The sequence below is a fragment of the Lissotriton helveticus genome, chromosome 2_1 (assembly GCF_964261635.1).
Source record: "Lissotriton helveticus chromosome 2_1, aLisHel1.1, whole genome shotgun sequence".
NCBI lineage: Eukaryota > Metazoa > Chordata > Amphibia > Caudata > Salamandridae > Lissotriton > Lissotriton helveticus.
The window spans coordinates 973,022,722-973,041,976 of record NC_136059.1 but is presented as its reverse complement, the minus strand read 5'-3'; the positions used below and the strand labels follow the sequence as shown (position 1 = coordinate 973,041,976).

General features: G+C 45.9%; 1 protein-coding gene across 3 annotated transcripts in view; it reads left to right on the top strand.

Annotated features, from left to right (window-relative positions):
- Positions 1-19,255, top strand: part of SMARCA2 (SWI/SNF related BAF chromatin remodeling complex subunit ATPase 2) — a 1,851,064-nt gene that overhangs the window by 260,895 nt on the left and 1,570,914 nt on the right. For all 3 annotated transcript variants that reach the window (XM_078675722.1, XM_078675721.1, XM_078675720.1), the window contains exons 6-8: positions 2,592-2,841; positions 9,715-9,841; positions 17,492-17,665. In XM_078675722.1, coding sequence (XP_078531848.1) covers positions 2,592-2,841; positions 9,715-9,841; positions 17,492-17,665 — 551 coding nt within the window. The remainder of the gene's footprint in view (positions 1-2,591; positions 2,842-9,714; positions 9,842-17,491; positions 17,666-19,255) is intronic.

The window sequence follows — 19,255 nt, the reverse complement described above, 5'->3', positions numbered from 1 at the left end:
TAAAAGACATATATTACTTATAGATTCCTTACCGCCCCACCCATCCTCCCCGTTCTGCAAACTGACTTCTAGAGTAAGGTACTCTGGCCCTAGTTTTGTGCACCAGTGGTCAGTGTCTTGCATGGCTCAGCGCTTCTGGCGTGGAATGTCGTGTAAAGAAAGGACATCAGAGTGCAGGGGTTGCGTCTAAGTAGATACTGCAACGTCATTCTGGCGATCACAATGGCAACAACGAACGCGGAATCGACCGACGTCACCTACTAACGCGCAGGAGTACTACTGCTGAAAAACAATTCGCCGGATCCAGTCTGATGCCTGGGGGTAATGGTAAGGAATCTATAAGAAAAATCTTCTTTTACAGATCTATCGTTACTGAAGGTAAGTAACTTGTTGAATAGCACATCTTTGGTTTGAGATTTATAATAGCATGTCTTTCACAAAGAGAGAGAGCGAGCTCATTGAGGGTTTATGCTATATTAGTTTAACTGTTTATTTATTGCTGCTGCTAAAGCAAAGGTTTACCACACAATTCAAATTGGTTACATATTCAGAATAACCCCTACATGAATACTTTCTATTTGTATTTGTTGTATGTAAATGTATCTTATTTGGATATCATCACAAATCTGCCTCGGATGTATCCCTCCTGGACCTACGCTCTGCACCCTTACACCAATGGTTTGGGTGATGATCTCTGTGGGACAGGACAGCACTCTGTTATTTAATTTATTTGAACTGAGAATGCCTCCCAGTTCGCCTCATTCGGGCTCAACCAGCAATGCAATGTTATTTCATCGTTCCTGTTTACGTTTAACCACTTTTCCATGGAAACACGAATATCGATTGTATTAAAATTCAAAGGCATGTGCATTCTATCAAAGCTCTGTTGCACATTTAGTAATAACGCAAAGGAAAGACCAGACATAGGAACGTTAAGTGCTTGGCAGCCCATCCTGTTTTTACTAAATTGAGGCACTACTACCTCTATTCTGCCAGTGGTTAATTTAGTGAGGATTTTGTGAATAATACATAAGGTCAAAATCGGCCTGCAAGTGGCATAATATGGCAGTTTTTCTTCTGGGTTCGTTATTATTGTCACTTCAGGCATGGGTCATGATTCATGGATTTCACTGTCACCCCTGCTATGCATTTGCTATAGTGTCACTTTCCTCTTCTCTCCCTCTGGAATTCCCATTCCTCCACCTCCCTCGTCTCTCTACTACTCCCTCTGCAAGTCTTCCTATCTCCCACTCCCTTCTTGCTCCCTTACCCCACTTCCAGAACATGCTTGATATCCTTTATGGTGCGTATTGGTTCAACAAATTTTAGTTTTTATGTAATACCTTGGGTTGCATTATTGTTTTCACAGTAAAGCACATCTGTACATTCTGTGTTTGTGTGCTATAAAAATATTTTTTAAAAAATAATAATAATAATAATACACTAAATATTTTTACCTTCTCACCTTGTTGAGGGAATAACTCCACGACTCCAAATATGACGTTATAGCAGGGACAACTTTAATCTGCAATAAGACAGAGGCGACGCAAATATGAATCCAATTTCTAGTTATTTATTTCTTCAGAAGGTCAAGCCATCAAAGTCTTGACGCTCCCAGCCAAAGTCATGTAAAAAGATTCTTTATTCACTGTTTCTTCATATTAAAGCAGTCAAAAACAGCCAACGCGTTTCACTCATACATGAGCTTCATCAGTGCTGTAATACACAAAATTGCTAAATATTAAACACATCTTGTTGTAAAGTTCAAAACATCACCTACATTTTAATTACATTCCACCAATACCAGATGCAATGTATTGGCATATGGACTTTTGTCAGCAAAAAATGTATATTTCAACAGATGCAATATTCATATATTTCCCTATGTATAACCTAGCTGGATAATATTATTGAAGGTTGTGTCATATTGGATAGCTGTATATACACATTGTCGGCCACTGTCCGTTATGCTTCATAGCCTGCCAAAATAAGGCTTATTGGAACCCACCACTGACACTAACTAGGCTTCATGGATGCACACTCTTACTCCTGCATACTTTGTTTTATTGTTTGTTTAATCCTTGATTGCTATGTTCAGTTTACAACAACCTCCTTGTTTGTTGAAGGGTGGTGTTGAGGGTTATTTTTTTCATATTCTCTTTTTGGGTATGCTACTTGATATTTTATAAAGGGTTGATTATAATCTGATAACTGACTAAGCCTATGATATTTCTTTCTGCTCAAGTTAAATATTTTCAATAAAATATTTAAACGAGTAGGTGTGGTTGATGTAACAGCATTTATGTTGTAAATTAGAACTAAAATGACTTCAGCCAAGCAAGGCATTTTGGGCTCTCGGAGATATTCTCGTAAAGGAGCACTGTATTCCTTGGACACACTGTCACTGATGAGTGACAGTGTGTTATATTTGTTCATTTATTTTTGGCAAAAGTGACCCATTTCTACATGATTGCAAGGAAGGGAATTAGGGATTCTCTATATACCATTGTTGGCGTTTCTTAGCATTTGTGTTTGATACTGTTGCAGAGTGTTTTGGAAAACCTAATGAGGCGTGATTTAATTTATTTCAGGTCAAGGGTCAGAATTAAGTGCTCCCACAGCACCCCAAAAGCCTCCAGTGCCACCTCCGAGCGGAAGGCCATCGCCTGCACCTCCAGCTGTCCAGCCTTCTTCGGTTATGCCTGGTCCATCTGTGCCACAGCCAACTCCTGGGCAGCCTGCACCTATAGTTCAGTTACAGCAAAAACAGAACCGAATCAGCCCTATCCAGAAACCACAGGGTTTAGACCCTGTTGAAATTCTTCAGGAGAGGGAATACAGGTTACGTGTGGTTTTCATTTTCAAATTTCTGAAGTGTATTGGGGAAAGTGGAACTATACGTTTGTGATTAGATTCTTTACTAGGTTTATGGAAAATTATGGTTTAGTTAAAGGTTTCTGCACGCCTGTACATCTGATGCATTGACAGAAAAGCATGGCTCAGCCCAAAGCGTTCCACTGCTGTAAGCATCATGTTTATGCAGAAAGAGTTACGTTACGTGCATTGGGTCCCCCTTCCACCCTCGCCAGCATTAATTTGAATTTGTAACAATGGGAAACATTCTACTTAGTTTGTCAGGGATAGAAACCAGCATGTCATCATTTTGACTCTTAACACCTTATAAGGACTTTTTGCTGTGTTTCACAGGTTTATCGACTTTAGTCTGGCTGTGGACCTGCTAATAAGGACCACAGCCTAGCTGTTCTGTTTCGAAAGTGGTTAACTCTACATTAGGTACACTCCAGATTGGTTACTGGGTTACCCTTGTGAGCCCCTAGTGTATGGTACCTTAGGTACCAAGGTCATAGGTACCCCAGAGGCCTACCAGGGGCTGAAGCATGTATTATGCCACCCCTGGGAAGCCTTCCAAAATGGCACCACAAGTCTGCACTGGCATCCTGGGTAAGGTGGTGTAAGCACCCCGTACTCAGATATAGTATACCTATATCTACCTATATTTATAGACACATATTAACCTATAAGTCACTCCTTTGGCTGGCCTTGACAATCCTGAAGGCAGAGTGCTGGGTTTTGTAGGAGAGGGTGCCCTAGCAGGAGCTAAGCCCCTTTCGAAATCCCTTCCTTATAGCTGTTCTATGATATAGCCATACCATATACTCTTAAGTGCATTATAATCCTCGCGGTTAATGCTGACTTTGGTTTTGCTTTATCAAAACATGTTGTGATTGGTGTCAAACACTTTGGAATACTACCCCCCTTCCGCCTTCCACCCTTCTAGAGGGAGAAGACAAGTACACACTGGTAAACCCGGTAGAAGTTTAAAAGAGCCTCAGGATCACTAAATGAATGCTGCTGCCACAGACACGAGTCTGACCTCCTGCTGCTGGACGAAACTCCGGCAGGGGAGGCCTGGACAATAGGTTTCCTGTCCAGAGAGGGCAGGGTGGGTTGCATTCAGTGAATGCTTTTCAGACAGTGCCTGGGTCAAACAAGGTGTCCACGTGCATTTCCCAGTTCGAACCGGTTGCTGGGGCACTCAGCCCCAGCTCTGGTGCGAAACTGGACAAAGGGGAAGGGGTGTAGCCACCCACTCCCTAGGTCCTCCCATAAGTGGGACCCTAGAGTTAGTCCAACCTCTAAACTTGGTATAAGTATAGGAACCCAGAAACTAGGACTTTAGATTACCCTGGACGAAACTCTGAAACATAAATCTTGGACCGTCGACTTTCCATATCGACTGGCAGACTGAAGAAATCTCCCTTGGGGTCAAGGAGTGACTCCCCTGTTCAAATAGGCACCAAAGAAGCATCTTGCCGGTCTGCATTTTCGAGTCCCCCACCGGATCCCGAAGAATCTGCGACACAGGACACGGACTTCCAGACATCTCCGAGGCTGATACGAGTCCCCAGCGCAGCTGAGACCTGTAGCTATCATGAGAAACGTGGGACCGGAACTCCTGGACATTCTGCACATTTGCTAGTGCATCAACTTCCTGAGCTTTCCCGAAGTTGTGCATTGGGCTACTTGTAGTCTAAGCCATGGGCACCTTTTGCATCGAAGATTGTCGGCCTACACTCCACAAGTGTTCCGTGAGCCCACTTTCAGCATTTCAGCTCGAGGCGCCTTTGCAATCCCTAGTCCGTTGGCTAGTGGGTCCCCACAAAGGAATCTACTTTGTTTCTAGGGATTCCCTGGTTTGCTCCAGACATGCCCTGACTCCCCTCCAAAGGGTGAGTCCCTCAGACCTTGCTAGTCTGCACCGAAGCCAATCTTGTCATCTTGCCCGGGTTGCTGTTGCCAAGGCTTGTTGGGTCCAATCCGGATACCGACGCTACAGCGCTCGACATCCGACGTGGGACAGCTCAAATCCAGCTCCTAGTTGTCGTCGACGCCTCCTGGACCTCGTGGCTGAAGAGTTAAGCTTCACCTACTTCACCTTAAAGCACCCGACATCGGCTGGCATCTTCTTGTCGCCATCCTGTCCCCTCTGCTTTCAGGTTCTTCAGATCTCGGATCCATCCGGACATTCTTCTCCTGGACGCCTGCAGCATTTCTTCGCATCACTCCATTGGAATCGACGACGAAACTCAACACGAAAAGACACGTATGCACCTGGCTTCCCTGGGTGAGGTAACACGAGTACTTTGGTGCTCCCGTGGGTCTTGACTCTCAAAGTGTCCAGTACTGAAACGGTTTTACTGTAGTCCACTCCGAAGTGTCCCTAAACTTTAGCTTTAACTTTCGCCATAGAAGTCAATGGTGATTCGTGGCTGTCTTTAGACACTGCACGCGTCCCCCGTGGGGTCTCCTGCGTCCCTACCATGGGGGGTTCCTGGTTGCCCCAGTGGTTCTACAGGCCCTAGGCCTAACTTCTATCCCTCACGTGGTTCTTATACCACTTTCTAAGTATATGGTTTGTGAGGCCCCTAGGGCAAAACCTATACTGTGCTAATTTACTGTGTGCTATTTAAGTTCTTGTATTGTACTTTTGCCTCTAGCCTCATAAAGAGACCAGAGGGGTTGTGTATAGAATAAATACATATATTTTATATATACAACTGGTGTGGTGCTGTTTCATTTGATCATTCAAGAGATTATAGACTGGTAAAACAATCTGCTTTACATTCCTTCAAGACTTAGCCTGAAGGCTGCTCTCCACAGCTACCACTAGGATAGCTTTCTATAAAAGTTGTCTAAACCTACCATCAATAAGGGTCGTTTGGACTGGTGCAAGGTGCCCACTAGAATAGTAGACATCATATGCCAGGTCAACTTCTCACAGCTATTTGCTTTTGTTTTCAAGGCTCTCGCCAGCAAAGTGTGAGTTTAGGCTTACTATGTGCGTGTGCCTTACAACTGAGTGACAAAATGGCCCTCTCTGATTTCTTTGTCAGCGCAATATTTAATTTACTATTTATAACTACTCTTCTTTTCAAGTCTGACCTAGCCCGTGCGAATTTGTGTTTGACCTCTGAAAGCATACATTTATTTTCTAATTTCTAAAACAGTACCAGCTCTCTGTTACTCTTTTCCACTGATGCTGATGCATTTCCCTCTTTTCAGAGATTTTAGGGCCTCCATAAGGTTTTGTGAGACACCTCAGGAGAGTCATTACCCACTAACTAATCTGTAATTTGCTCTGTGAGCTGCATTGTGTTGGAACTGTCTTCTAAGGTACCATTTCCTATCTGAAGGGGCTGCGTCAATGGATTTGAGCACCACCGTAAGAGGTTCAGGGTGAGAAATTGTAATGGTGCAAATGTCCGCCTTCTCCACCTGCCCTCCTGGGCCATTCAAAATAAACATTGTCTCGATCTTGCAATATGTGTTGCGGATATGCAAGTTGAATGTGAAATGTTTTCCACTTGGATTGTTTTTCACCGTATCCTGTGGTGCAGTGTTTGTTCTTTCTTCAAGCTTCAGTACTTGTTATCTCGCTTAGTTAACATCTTGCTGAAGGGTTACCATCACCTCTGGCCATCTTATACACAGGTCAGTTAATTCTGGTCTCAAATCTTTCTTACTTTAATTAAGTTGCTGGAGCAGACTGAGGAGGACTTAATTAGTCGGCTTTTTTCTTTCCTTGCCGCCTGCTCTGAAGTTTCTTGTTTTGGCCTTGTCAGATGTGATAATTTTCGCAGGCTTGTAAGTGCAGTATGCACCTTTGTACCTCTGGCCTTTCCCTGATCGTGTATAGCTTATTGTAGCAGGCTGTTTTTTGTTCCAGAGACGTTCTATTTCTCAAGTCTCATATAGTTCTCATCTGGATAAAGGACACCAGCTGTCTCAGTTGTCCATCTCTAGATGTTGATTCCAGGACCGATTTGCTGAAATGCCTAAGAAGATTCCTGGGTATTGTCAGAACGCCTCCGCCCGACTCATCCTAGACATACCCCGCCACAATCACATATCGGGTCACTTGAGAGACCTTCACTGGCTCCCCGTCAACAAGAGAATTACTTTCCGTCTCCTCACCCACGCACACAAAGCCCTCTACAACCTAGGACCCAAATACCTCAACACGCGCCTGACCTTTTACACCCCCACCCGCCAACTACGTTCGTCCAATCAAGCCCTCGCCGCGATTCCACGCATCCGAAGAGCCAGCATGGGAGGAAGATCTTTCTCCTACCTAGCGGCCAAAACCTGGAATTCCCTCCCCACCCAACTCCGCCTCACACAGAACCACCTCTCCTTCAGAAAACAACTCAAAACCTGGCTATTTGATAAGTAGAGAACCCCTCTCCCTCAAGCGCCTTGAAACCCTCTGGGTGAGTAGTGCGCTATACAAATTTTGACTTGACTTGACTTGAAGCTGATATTTTGACTTGCATTATGTGCGTCTACTTCAGTTGTCTACACGTCTGCCTCAGCCGGGTTAAATCTCCTAAGGTAAAATGCCTCCACTCACCATCTGCATACAGGTGATATCACTTTGAAACATTGTTTAATCCATTCTCGCCACACATTAGGTTTTAGATTAAGATTAGATTTAGATTGCGGAGCTCTGTCCCACCTTTTATCCTCACTCCTTTGCTCAGGAGCCAGCTTCCCTGCACTTATTTTTTCTCTCATGGGCTCGAAGGTTCTACTTGTGCTCCTTCAGTATTATGCTTACTTTATGCACTCCTCCAGCTACCATTTCTGCTATGATGTTGGCCCTCCTTGTGCTCTCGCTTTTTTCGTTGCTACATGCCTACATTCCAGTCTATCTCGGTCTGTCCCGCTCTTGGAACTCTGCCTTCTCCTAATCTCTCAGCCCTTGGTGCACTTTGTCTAGCAGCAACAGTAGCCAAAGTCCCATGTTGAGGATGTAACGTTCTCACGGGCCAGGGGCAGTCTCTATGGTGTGGACAGGCATTTCAATGCCATTCCTTGTGCCGGGTCACAGTTGTTCTCCAGCTCTTCACATGATATTTTTAGAGTACTGTCATTGCTCTTGATTTGCATTTAGCAGCTGGCTCGGTCTGGCCAGCCTGAAACTTCATGCATTTACATCCTCCATCTTGGATGATCAGCAACTCACCCGGAATTCACAGTTCAAGTGCCCACTTGCCTTAAAGCATTAAAACTTGAGGAATCTGGCTGAAATATTGTTGTCCATGTTGACGGGTTTCTGCTTTGTAGCAAGGATTTGTAGAATGCTTACTTATCCAGTTTGTTGCTGTTGGAAGTACACTACCAATACAGCATACTTTTTTTGGGAAAATATTGGTGCGTATGAAAACATTTGACCCTTGGTAGCAGCAGGGAAAAACAAATCTTTTGTATAATTGAATTAACATGATGCAAAATATGTGATGCTTGTTTCTTTTTATTCAAACACATTTCATATTAATTAGAAGAATAAATGACATACATTTAAAAGGCAAATCTATCTTTCAGTTTAACTTTGGAAAACTCTGACTTTGACTGTGCTTCTTCACTTGAGCATAGCAATGAGTTATGAGTAAATCTTACTGTATCTAACCATTTCTCTTACAGGTTGTGATTTTTTTTTAGCTGATAGGATACTGAAATTGTTAAAATTTTCAATAGTTGTCATCCTAGCAGACTTTTCATCTCATATGGTAGCACTTTTGACGCAATTGAGGTTTCTAGGCTCTGCTGAACTGTTCCATTGAAACAACAAAATATGATGGCTGTAATGCTTGCAAAAGTCTTAGCCACTGGCAGTCACTCCTGCCACATACCAGTCGATAATTTTCTGCCCACTGCACCACTCTAGAGAGGGAGCAGTCAATCATGCAAATTATTTTTAGTTCTCCTGCGGTAAAGATCAGCCCAAACTGCTGGGCCATGTTTTCTCCACATGGGAATACACACAATCTAAGACTGGTTTCAGGCCTGTTGGGCCTCATCAGTGAGGGGTAGCTTGGTTCCTGTGGTGCGAGTACAGGACCGACGTCTGAACAGAACCACACAATTCACCTTTCTCTAGGTTCCTCCTAAAACAACCCAGGCGCTTTCTTCTCCTCCTAGCCTATTTGCATTCTGGCAACAGAAAGACCATATTTTGGAGGAGGCCAAACCCACTCTCCCCCGTCATTTATTGCATACTGTTTGTTTGTGTTTACCTACTCGCAGAGGTACCCCCATGTGATTTTCCTCCCTCCAGCCCAGAACACTTTTTTCTTTCTGTGCTAAATATTTGGCCTGACTTTCGTTTTGCATATTTCACCTCGCATCTTTCCTGATCTCCTAAATGCACACTTTTCTTTCTTCTAACAATAGCTTATTCCTCTTATTGTGTTCAAAACACTTTACTGCTCAGACTCAAAATGAAAATCCCTCCTTCGATCCTCTTTGCTTATACAGTATATTTGAAGAAATTGTTACACCTCCGAGAGTGTTCAGAGATTGCTTGCAGAGATGTATTTTTACGGTGCCAATATTTTCAAAAGCAATTTCTCTACTAAAATGATCATGCCATGTTGGTGACCCTACCACTAACATCATGCCATTTCACTACCTGGGATGTATTGTTGGGGTTTATTTGATTTGTGGTTTTATTATTTTAATGATGATTGATCAAAGTGTTTAAAGCAGATTGAATAGTTTGGATGTGTCAAATTGCAGGTTCGGGATCAGGAATTGCAAGGGGAGTGGGGGGATTAGAAAGAAATGGATGTGGAGGTTGGACATTTGGGCTAGTTTGTGATACTGAACCAGTCTTGCTGTTATTTTCTTTAGGCTACAGGCCCGCATAACACACAGAATCCAAGAACTCGAGAACTTGCCAGGATCATTACCTCCAGATTTGCGAACCAAAGCTACAGTAGAGCTAAAGGCACTTAGGCTACTGAATTTCCAACGGCAGGTAAGGCTTTTAAGAAAGTACAGAGTGGTGCTGTCACTAGCTTTCCCTATTTGCAAGGTATACTGAGTTAAGAAGCCTCCATTTTCATCAGGCTTCTTCATGTGAGGCTTTCCCTCGTAAAAATGTTTAATCCTGTTTACCATATTAGCACTTTATATTTATTTTACTCTTGAGGCATTTCTATAGCAAAACCACATTTTGAAATACTATTTGAGTAATATTCTCATAGAGAATCATTAAGGGAGAAACGGGGACCCCCCCACCCAAGAACATCTGACAAATCCCTGACCACCCTGGTCCAGTACTGACAAACCACTTGACAGGTCCACACCAAGTAGTAAAAATCCGCTGGGTCGGTTCTGCAACGAGGACAGGAAGTAGGACGGATACCTTCTCGACTAAGGTGAGCTGGAGAAAGGTAATCAAAATGTAGATAGTATGTTTGTACCATCCTTAGTTGCGCGGAAATAGTAAGTTCCGGAGAGGCCATCAAGGCATTCTGTCAGTCAGCATCTTCCATGGGCCCACCTAACTTCCCCAAAGGGCTCTAAGGTAGTGTAGGGAACCAGAAGAATTAATCACGAGAGTACAGTCAATTTGGAAGATTCCCCCTCGGCCCAGGTGCCCCATAAGAAGTTTCGCTTCTAGGGGTTAAACTCCTGGAGGGCCTCAATTGATTGGTTATGAACGTAGAGAGCATGTCGGAGTTGAAGGTATTTATACAACTGGGTATGGTGTAGAGTATATATCCGTTGAAGGTCTTGAACAGAACGTATATGCTTTCCTGACCACACATCTCGCAGTCGTGTGATACCAATAATGCCCTAAAATCTAAAACCACGGAGCACCGCCACCTCCCCCAGCCAGGTGCTGTTGCAAAGAGGGGTTTGTTGTGAGTGCAGCCCTCCATACACGAAACTCCACTCTAGTTATCAAAGTTATAGAAGTAGAAATCGGAGCGTGGCCTGCATGTGAGAGAAGCCCATTAATGAAAGTTCTAAGCAGTAGGCGGGATTCTACCAGCCCCCATTGAACCAGTCATGGATAACAAGAAGATGGGGGGGGGGGGGGGGGCATATCATTAAAATAGAGATTAGACATTCCCTGGACACCATCAAAGTGTCTCAGTTGACAGTGTGTGAAAACAATATGCAACCTAGAACCCCGCCACAGAAATGCTCTCGCATTTCCATCCGATTCTCTAAACCATGCCGGTACAAATGAAGTGGTAAGTTCTGAAAAATGTAAAGAAATATCGGAGGAATTATCATCTTGTATTGCGCGATGCGGCCCATAACATTAAGAGGAAGGGCCTGCCATCTGGCAAGGTACGCTTTAACTTTCCAGACCCGAGGTTGAAGATTAAGGGCCTAAATGAGTTCTTGGTGCAAAGCGACCCATACGCCCAGATACTTAAAACTAAGCCGGCAAAGAGGAATATTCCTCTACCAATCAACCCGTGCCTATAAAAATGAAAGTGTGTCCTCATGTAACATAACTGGTGCTATGTAAAGCGCTCTGATAACTGATTCGGTTCGGTTCTAGTTCGCGCTATATAAAACTCCCCAAAAAAAAATAAAAAATCAAAGCAATCTGACCGATGCCAGGGGAACCAACACAGATTTAGAAGTGTTCATCCGAAGATCCAAAGCCACTAAGCAGCTGTAGGTCCACTAACAGCCGGGTTCGAGATACAAGAGCACGTCATCTGCGTATAGCGCAATGCGGTCCTCGTGGCCAACACTCCAGGTCCCCCCGAAATAATGGGGTTCTGTACGTATGAGCTGGGACAAAGGCTCTATTTCCAAGGCAAAGAGGAGGGGGGACCAAGGGCAACCCTGCCTGGTCCCTCGCTCAATAGGAAAAGTAGAAGATAAGACCGCATTGACACATACTCGAGCCGTGAAGTTGGTGTAGTGTAAAGGACACAGACCATGTTCCGGAAGTGTGATCCACACCCAGCGCGAGCTGTCACCAACTGAAGATAATTCTAGTCCACTGTATCAAATGCTTTAAAAAAATAAATGAGGAGTAATGCTAGATCCTGCCACAATCGATGACGATGAGCCAGAGCCACATGAAGCCAACTAATACAATGTTGCATACTACGGTATGGCATAAAGTCACACTGGTCCGGCGGCACCAAAGTCATCAGGACCCATTTGAGTCTGTTTGCCAAGATTGTGGCGAAAATTTTGACCTCCTAATTGATAAGTGATATTGGGCGATAGTTGGCACAGGATGTTAAGGGAAGCTGCGTTTTTGGTATCACAATTATAGTGGCTGAGTCCAGCTCTAACTGGAAAGAGCCCACGCAACAGACCTCCTTACATAAGGACAAGAAAAAGGGGAGAAGAAGTTCCCGAAATGTGGCGTAGTATTCCATGGAAAAGTCGTCCGGACACGGGACTTCCCGGAAGCCAGACTGGACTATGTGTTCCCGATCTCTTCCGGTGTGAAAGGTTCGTTGAGTAGGCGGGAGTCATTGAGAAATAAACTATGAAGAAATTCTGAATTTAGAAAGATATGGGATGTGGTCAGATTTCTATCTGTGCGTGTTGAATATAACGTCCTATAATATTGCGCGAAGGCTTGTGCTATCTCAGGAAGAGATTTCCATGAGCAACCGGTATCATCTGTGATCTCAGGGACAATACTGTTGGCTTGTTGGTGGGAGGCCAACCAATAAAGCAGCTTCCCATTTTTGTCCCTCCCAACCATAAATCTTGGCCGTTGTGGTCTGCCAAAGAAATGCGGCCGCCTCAAGCAGGTGGAGAAGGATGTCTTCACAGTCCTAACTGTCGGAAGATATCCTCTTGGTGATTCAACTCTAAGTGTTGTTCCAGGCGAAGAGCGTGAGCCTCCAGCTGGGTAATGAGAGAGGAGCACTCGTTCTCAAGCTCTAATAGAACGTTTGGCAAATACCCGTAGTACCACTTTACCAGCCGCCCACAGAGTACTAATCCGTGCAACCGACCCATCGTCAGTGTGGAAATATGCCCGAAGTGCAGCACCTAGCGACTGAACATAACTTTTATCCTGAAAATACCAAGCATTAAGGTGCCACATGGGGAGCAATCCAGATGGTGTCTGACTAAGATGAAGAGTCGGCGAGCCCAAAAGTATCTGGAGGCAGTGGGGGCTCCTGTACTATTGAGGTTGCGGAATAATACCTCGTTGAAGTCTCCACCTAATGCTGTAGGCCCACGTGGAAGGTATAAAAGAAGTCTCAAGAGTTCTCAGAGGCTGGTCGATAAGGAAGTGGGCGGCTTACTAAAACAATCACTTGCCATCTAGGATACCTTCAAGAGCAATAAAGTATCCCTATGGGTCGCATGTTGCCTGAGAAGCCACAAAAGGGAAGGAACGGTGCAAAGGAATAGCTACCCCTCTCGCTCCCCGTGAGTACCCTGCATGAAAGACCATATTGTAGCGTTTACGGGCCAGGAGGGGACATTGCGCTACTAAAAGATGGATCTCTTGGAGCAGTAGCACCTCTGGGAGATTCTGATGGGTGAAGGAAAAGACTGCAGCCCATTTCACTCGGTCCAATAGACCGTTATTATTCCATGATAAAACACGGAGATTGATGTGGATGGGGGGGGGGGGTGAGAGTTGTGGTAAGCAGGGGACCACATGAGAAAAGGACCCACTGTAGCAGATAGTAGGACAGAACTGCAACAATTGTATGCTATAAGAGAGTACAGCCCTAATATTAAAGTCATGAGTAGTGCAAACATGTGTGCCAAGACCTAAAAGGGACGAAAAAAGGCAAACAAGTACAACAAGCATAACACTATGATAAAAAATCAACATATTGTAAAGAAAACCCAGCCCCCCAACTCCCGTCTCTCCCTACACTTCTACCCTAGAAGCATCTGTCTCTCTGAAAAAAGTTACAGCAAGAAAAACAAAGTACACAACATTAAAAAAAAGTCAGAGCTGGGGAACCCCACCCAAGAAAACGTATTGTGAATACAGTAATCACCATTTTACACCTAAAAGAAGACTTTTGGCACAATTAGACAGTTGGTCAGATAAGTATATGGTTAGGCTAATGAGCAGGATAGTATAGACTGCATGGATTTGTATAATCATATAGAAATACAAACCCAATCAAATAGCAGGACTGCGTGAAAGATCAGAGTCCAGGCAAGCAACAGCCATATTGGTGGACAGCGATGATGGTTGCCTGTTAGCCCCCAGACCCTCATCCTCCACCCCAGAGGCACAGGTCATGGCAGTTTCAGACTATGACATTGGTTGTGTCAGTGGGTAGCGTGAAGGTGAGGTAGACTGAACAGTTCTGCCGCCAATCCGGGACTGAATGCGTTGTCTGCAGGGTTTAGGCAGTGACCGTGAGTCTGGGACAGCAGCAGCCTCCAGCTGGCATGAAGAGGAAGTGACTGACCAGTGCAGCAAGTGATCCTCTGTAAGCTACTGTCATGCAGACTCTGGCTTGCTGAAGAAATGTGACTTGGAGTCTAGCTGGAAATAACAGTCAATATTGGAGCCCTATAGCTCTCAACTTCTGTTTAACCTCCAAGTGAGAACGCCTTCATTATTGCACCTCACGTGTGTAGTCTGGGAAAAGGAGAACCTTCGTATCTTCACATCGGAGGTCAGAATGAAAGCGGGCCTCCATGAGAATCACATCCCTCCCTGTATGTGCCCTTTCAATAACAAAGCATGAGGACAAATGATCACTGGGTATTCTGGATTTAATCCATCGTTCCATGAAATCCACCATCTGTTGGTGTTCGGCATCCTCCTTGTTCTCAGGAACTCCAATTACGTGAATGTTATTAAGCCATGAGTGATTTTCTGCATCTTTGGCTCCTCTATGGAGCTCCGACGTGTGATCAAGTAATGTGGAAATATGAGACTCATGAGTGGAAACTTTGCCCTTGACATTAGAGATTAGAGATTCAGCCTCTGTGAATTGGGCAGAAGCATTTCGGAGATTCTGACGGAGTAGTGCCACGTCCATCCTCAACTCACGACCTTCGCCTCTACCAAGGCCTGCAACGTTGGATAGCCTGCAGTATTACTGTAAGCTCACTAATGGAGAGGCGGATTTCTCATTTTGGGAGGGGCCCGGAGAGCCATTAGCGGTGTATTGATCCATCCGCATCTGTGTAGAAGCAGAACAGGCGGGTTTATCCTTGCCCATGGCAGCTAACTGATAAAAGGGAAAACAATAATCTTGACAAAGGTTCCCACAGCATTAGGGGCATTTAGGGTCGCACCTCAGAAAAGGCCTAACCAGTTATATACAGAGTTCAAGCCGCAACTATGAGAAAGGGTCCAGGGGTCACCAGCAGAGCACCGTATGGCACAATACCAGAATCTTCAAAGTGTTCAGGAAACAACTACTACAAGGTCCAATATAAAGCAGGCTAGTACATCAGGACTGTCAGTGTAGGGAGGCATGGACATCACAGATGGATAGGGTGAAGGCTCCGGTCCACAGTAAGGAAAGGAGTGAGCAGATGTGCCCCCAAGAAAGCACATGCACCCACCTGCCGCTGGCACAGTCCTGAGAGGTAGGCCCCTCAAAGGGACTGGCACAGGGTCCCTTTCTAAACCGCTCTGGCTGAACAACGATAGGCAATGGACCATAGTTCTGCGGGACTCCTGCGCCCATCCAAAGATGGCCGTTCCACCAGCCGCAATGCGAGATTGCCGCAGCCCCACACCCCGGCCCGGGGCGGTTAAGCAGGTCGTAGAGGTAGGCAGGGATATAGGGCCGCTGCTTTGCTCCAGCGGGCATTGAGCAGAGGTCCTGCTCGTGGAACCTGAGCCCGAAGAAGGAAAAGGAGCTAGACTCCAGGGAGGGGAGGGGGGGCCTGACCATAGGTGTCGACACCGAATGTACAGTGTGGCCCACCCCGACGATGGCTCAGGTGTGCCTTCACCACCGTTCTCACCCATTTGCAGCAAGAACAATCCTCAGGGGCTGGCGTGGGAGAGATTCAGAGACCGGGTCAGAGACTGGCCGCGATGCGGGATCACCACTGCACCACAATCCAGTTCCGGGGCAAATAAGTAGGCTGGAGAGGCAGGTGGACATTCAAGACTGCGACCCCTCGCCAGGCCCAGACTCCGGCCGTCTTGCGTCAGTCACTAGGCAGAGATCTTGATATTGGTCTGGGAACCTCAAGCAAAAGATGTCAAAGCGGGGGGGGGCAGGCCCCGGGGTCTTAAGAGGAGGGGAGCCCCTGGGTTTTCAGCAGAGGGGATCCTCAACTCGGGACGGTTGAGCCGACCGTGCAATGCCGCAAACACAAGGAGATGGTAAACTTAGTGCGGAAACTTTTCAGACACTCACCCCAATCCATCATCGATCTTTAGCGCATTTCGCCACCCCAGTTCAGACCCAGCTATATGCAAATCAGGCTTAACTAAGTGCCTCATGGAACAGTCCAGCCCGAACAGCCAAGCCAGGCCTTCCCTTTACCGGAAACAAGCATCCTGGGACCAGTTTCGGGGTATCACCCCTCATCAGCCAGGTTACCTTCAATCCAGTAACAAAGTAAGCAAGGGACCCACGTCTGAGCATACCCTGCCAACTTAAGGCAAACAAAGCGAACACAAGGAGATGATGGACGGAGTGCTGAAACTTTTCAGACACTCACCCCCAGCCACAGATCTGGGTGCAACGCGGCTTGCCTCAATAGCAGCGCATAAGGGCCGCTGCCAGCAGATGATTGCCTCGGGCACCGGCACCACCTCACCAGTAGGGGCTGAGCGTTGCTTCACCGCTGGGCCAGGATCTCACCCACAGTCAATTGCCCCACTGGCAGTCGGACACCCAGGGAGGTCTCTCACCAGCAGTGCCGGGGCACCCAGGATAGGTGATGATCTCCAGCCGCACCACAGTCCCACTCTCTTGGTGCCAGTCTGCGGCACAAGCCCCACTGCTTTGTCAGGCACTCCGTGTACTCCGGAGAGCTGCAATCGGCTGGAAAAAATCAGTTCCGTAGGCAGAGTTTAAAAAGATAGCAAACAAATACTGGATGGTGAGTACAGGTCCAGATTTATGCCGGATAACAGGGGTTCAGAGCTGAGCTGCCTTAAGATGTGTCCACCATGTTGGCCATCTTAGCCATACTCATGGGACACTATATATTTAAGAGAATATTTTCGTCCATCCAACCTTTTATTAAGCCCTTCACTTAAAGACCAGGAACAAACCATTCTGGTAAAAAACTATAGTAAAATATGTTAACCTGTAACATTGTGCGCTTCCATGGAGCATGTAATCATAAATACTTGATCATTGTTAGATTTTGACTTAGGGCTGGTTTTTAAATGATAATTTACATAAATTGCTTTCCTGTCTTTGTACATTGTGTATTTTGTTCCACAGTAGAATGGTTTTCTATATTTCTGGCAGGTCTCATATTCCAACAAATCTTGCATGCTTTTTCATTCAGTAATGGTGTAATTTGGATGTTTTCTGTTTGTGCTTTTTTGTGTTATAGTTTTTTAAAATGTATTTGAAACGGTTCAGTTTAAAGAGATGAATACTCAATTGACAATTTCATTAAGGAAATTAGGCAGCATTAGTAATTCGAAACAAAAGTTCTCAGTTCTGCACATTGACGGTTAAATATGAAACTCAAGTTTGTGGAATTTGTTTTGCAGTTAAGACAGGAAGTAGTAGCGTGCATGCGCCGTGACACCACCTTGGAGACTGCACTGAATTCCAAAGCTTACAAACGCAACAAACGCCAAACTCTGCGTGAAGCGCGCATGACTGAAAAACTGGAGAAGCAGCAGAAGATCGAACAGGAGAGGAAACGCAGGCAGAAACACCAGGTACTTCACATTGTGGAGTTGGTAATCAGGGTTTGCCTTTGCATCTGAATTGAAAGTGCACTAGAATTTACATCAGATTGATGGTTTTGTATTTTTTATGAAATAGTTGTAGATTGCATTGATTAGATGGAATAGAAGACAGCAGCATATGTCATTCAAGGTGGCAGCCATGTTTTGTTCTACTCACTTGCGTCATTAGGCTCCAGCGCTTCTTTTTGTTTTATCAGGGTAGCTGAAGGGGTAACTAATTTAACTGAATGCAATAAGTGAGAGTCTAAAATCTAAAAGGGTAGCAATATATATATATATATATATATATATATATATATATATATATATCCACAAACTACTTTCTCGATAAATAGGAGCTTTAGACCATTTTAGTGTGGGCATGGCGTTACGAGGATGGAGCACCCTCGCGGCCCACCTCCTGGAGCGTTTGATGGCCCTGGTGACGCCACCCCCCAGGGCCGGCTCCTGCAGTGTCCCGGGGTGCCTACCCCAGGGACACTGTTGTTTGCTATGGTAGGGCGGGAGCGTCCCGCCCTACTATAGCAAACTGCTTTGATTTTTGAAAGAGAGAGCAGGAAACCTGCTCTCTCTTTCAAAAATCAAAGCGTATTGCTTTTCTGCATGGGGAGAAGCATGATAGCTGCTCCCCAAGGAGAAAAGCAGGATGCGGGGAGCCGGCAGGGACCGTGGGGTGCTTGGGGACACCCCAGCGGTCCCCAACGGAGAGGGCAGGCCCCGGGGGATGGGGTCCCTGGGGCCATAAGTTGCCCAGGAGGGGGGCCACGCGGCCCCCCTCCACCATTGATATAAAAAGAATTAAAAAAAAAAAAGGCAGGCCCCGGGGGATGGGGTCCCCGGGCCCTTAACGGGGCATAGGAGGGGGGTATGCAGCCCACCTGCACACATTTTTTTTTTAAATGTTGCCCATAGAGGGGGTCCATGCGGCCCTCTTTCCCTATATCTTTTTTTTTAAAACAAGAATTGGGGGCAGGCCCTGGGGGATGGGGTCCCCAGGGCCAAAAAAAGAAAAAGAAGGGGGTCTACACAGTCCCCCTTCTGAAAAGTATATATATATTTTTTTAAACGGGATCGGGAGGAGGCCACGCCCCCTCCCTGCACCTCTCTGCAAACGCGCCCCCTGGCGCGTTTGCAGAGGTGGAACTAAGTCCACTTGCATACTGGGGGGCCCTGGGGGCCAACTAGCCCACCAGGAGCCTCCAGTATGGGCCAGGGGGCTCCCTTGCAGAGAGGTGTAATGAGGCCATGCCCCTTTTACACCTCTCTGCAACGCTGCCCCCTGGTGCATTCTGGAGGTTCCTGGTGGGCTAGTTGGCCCCCAGGGACCCCCAGTATGCAAGGGAATTAGTTCCCCCTCTGCAAACGTGCCAGGGGGCTGCGTTGCAGGGAGGTGTAAAAAGTGGCGTGGTCTCATTACAACTCTGTGCAATTTAGTCCCCTGGCTAATACTGGAGGTTCCTGGTGGGCTAGTTGGCCCCCAGGCACCCCCAGTATGCAAGGGGACTTAATCCCCCAACTTAGAACACGCTACAGGGCATGTTTGCACAGTGCTGAAGGTAG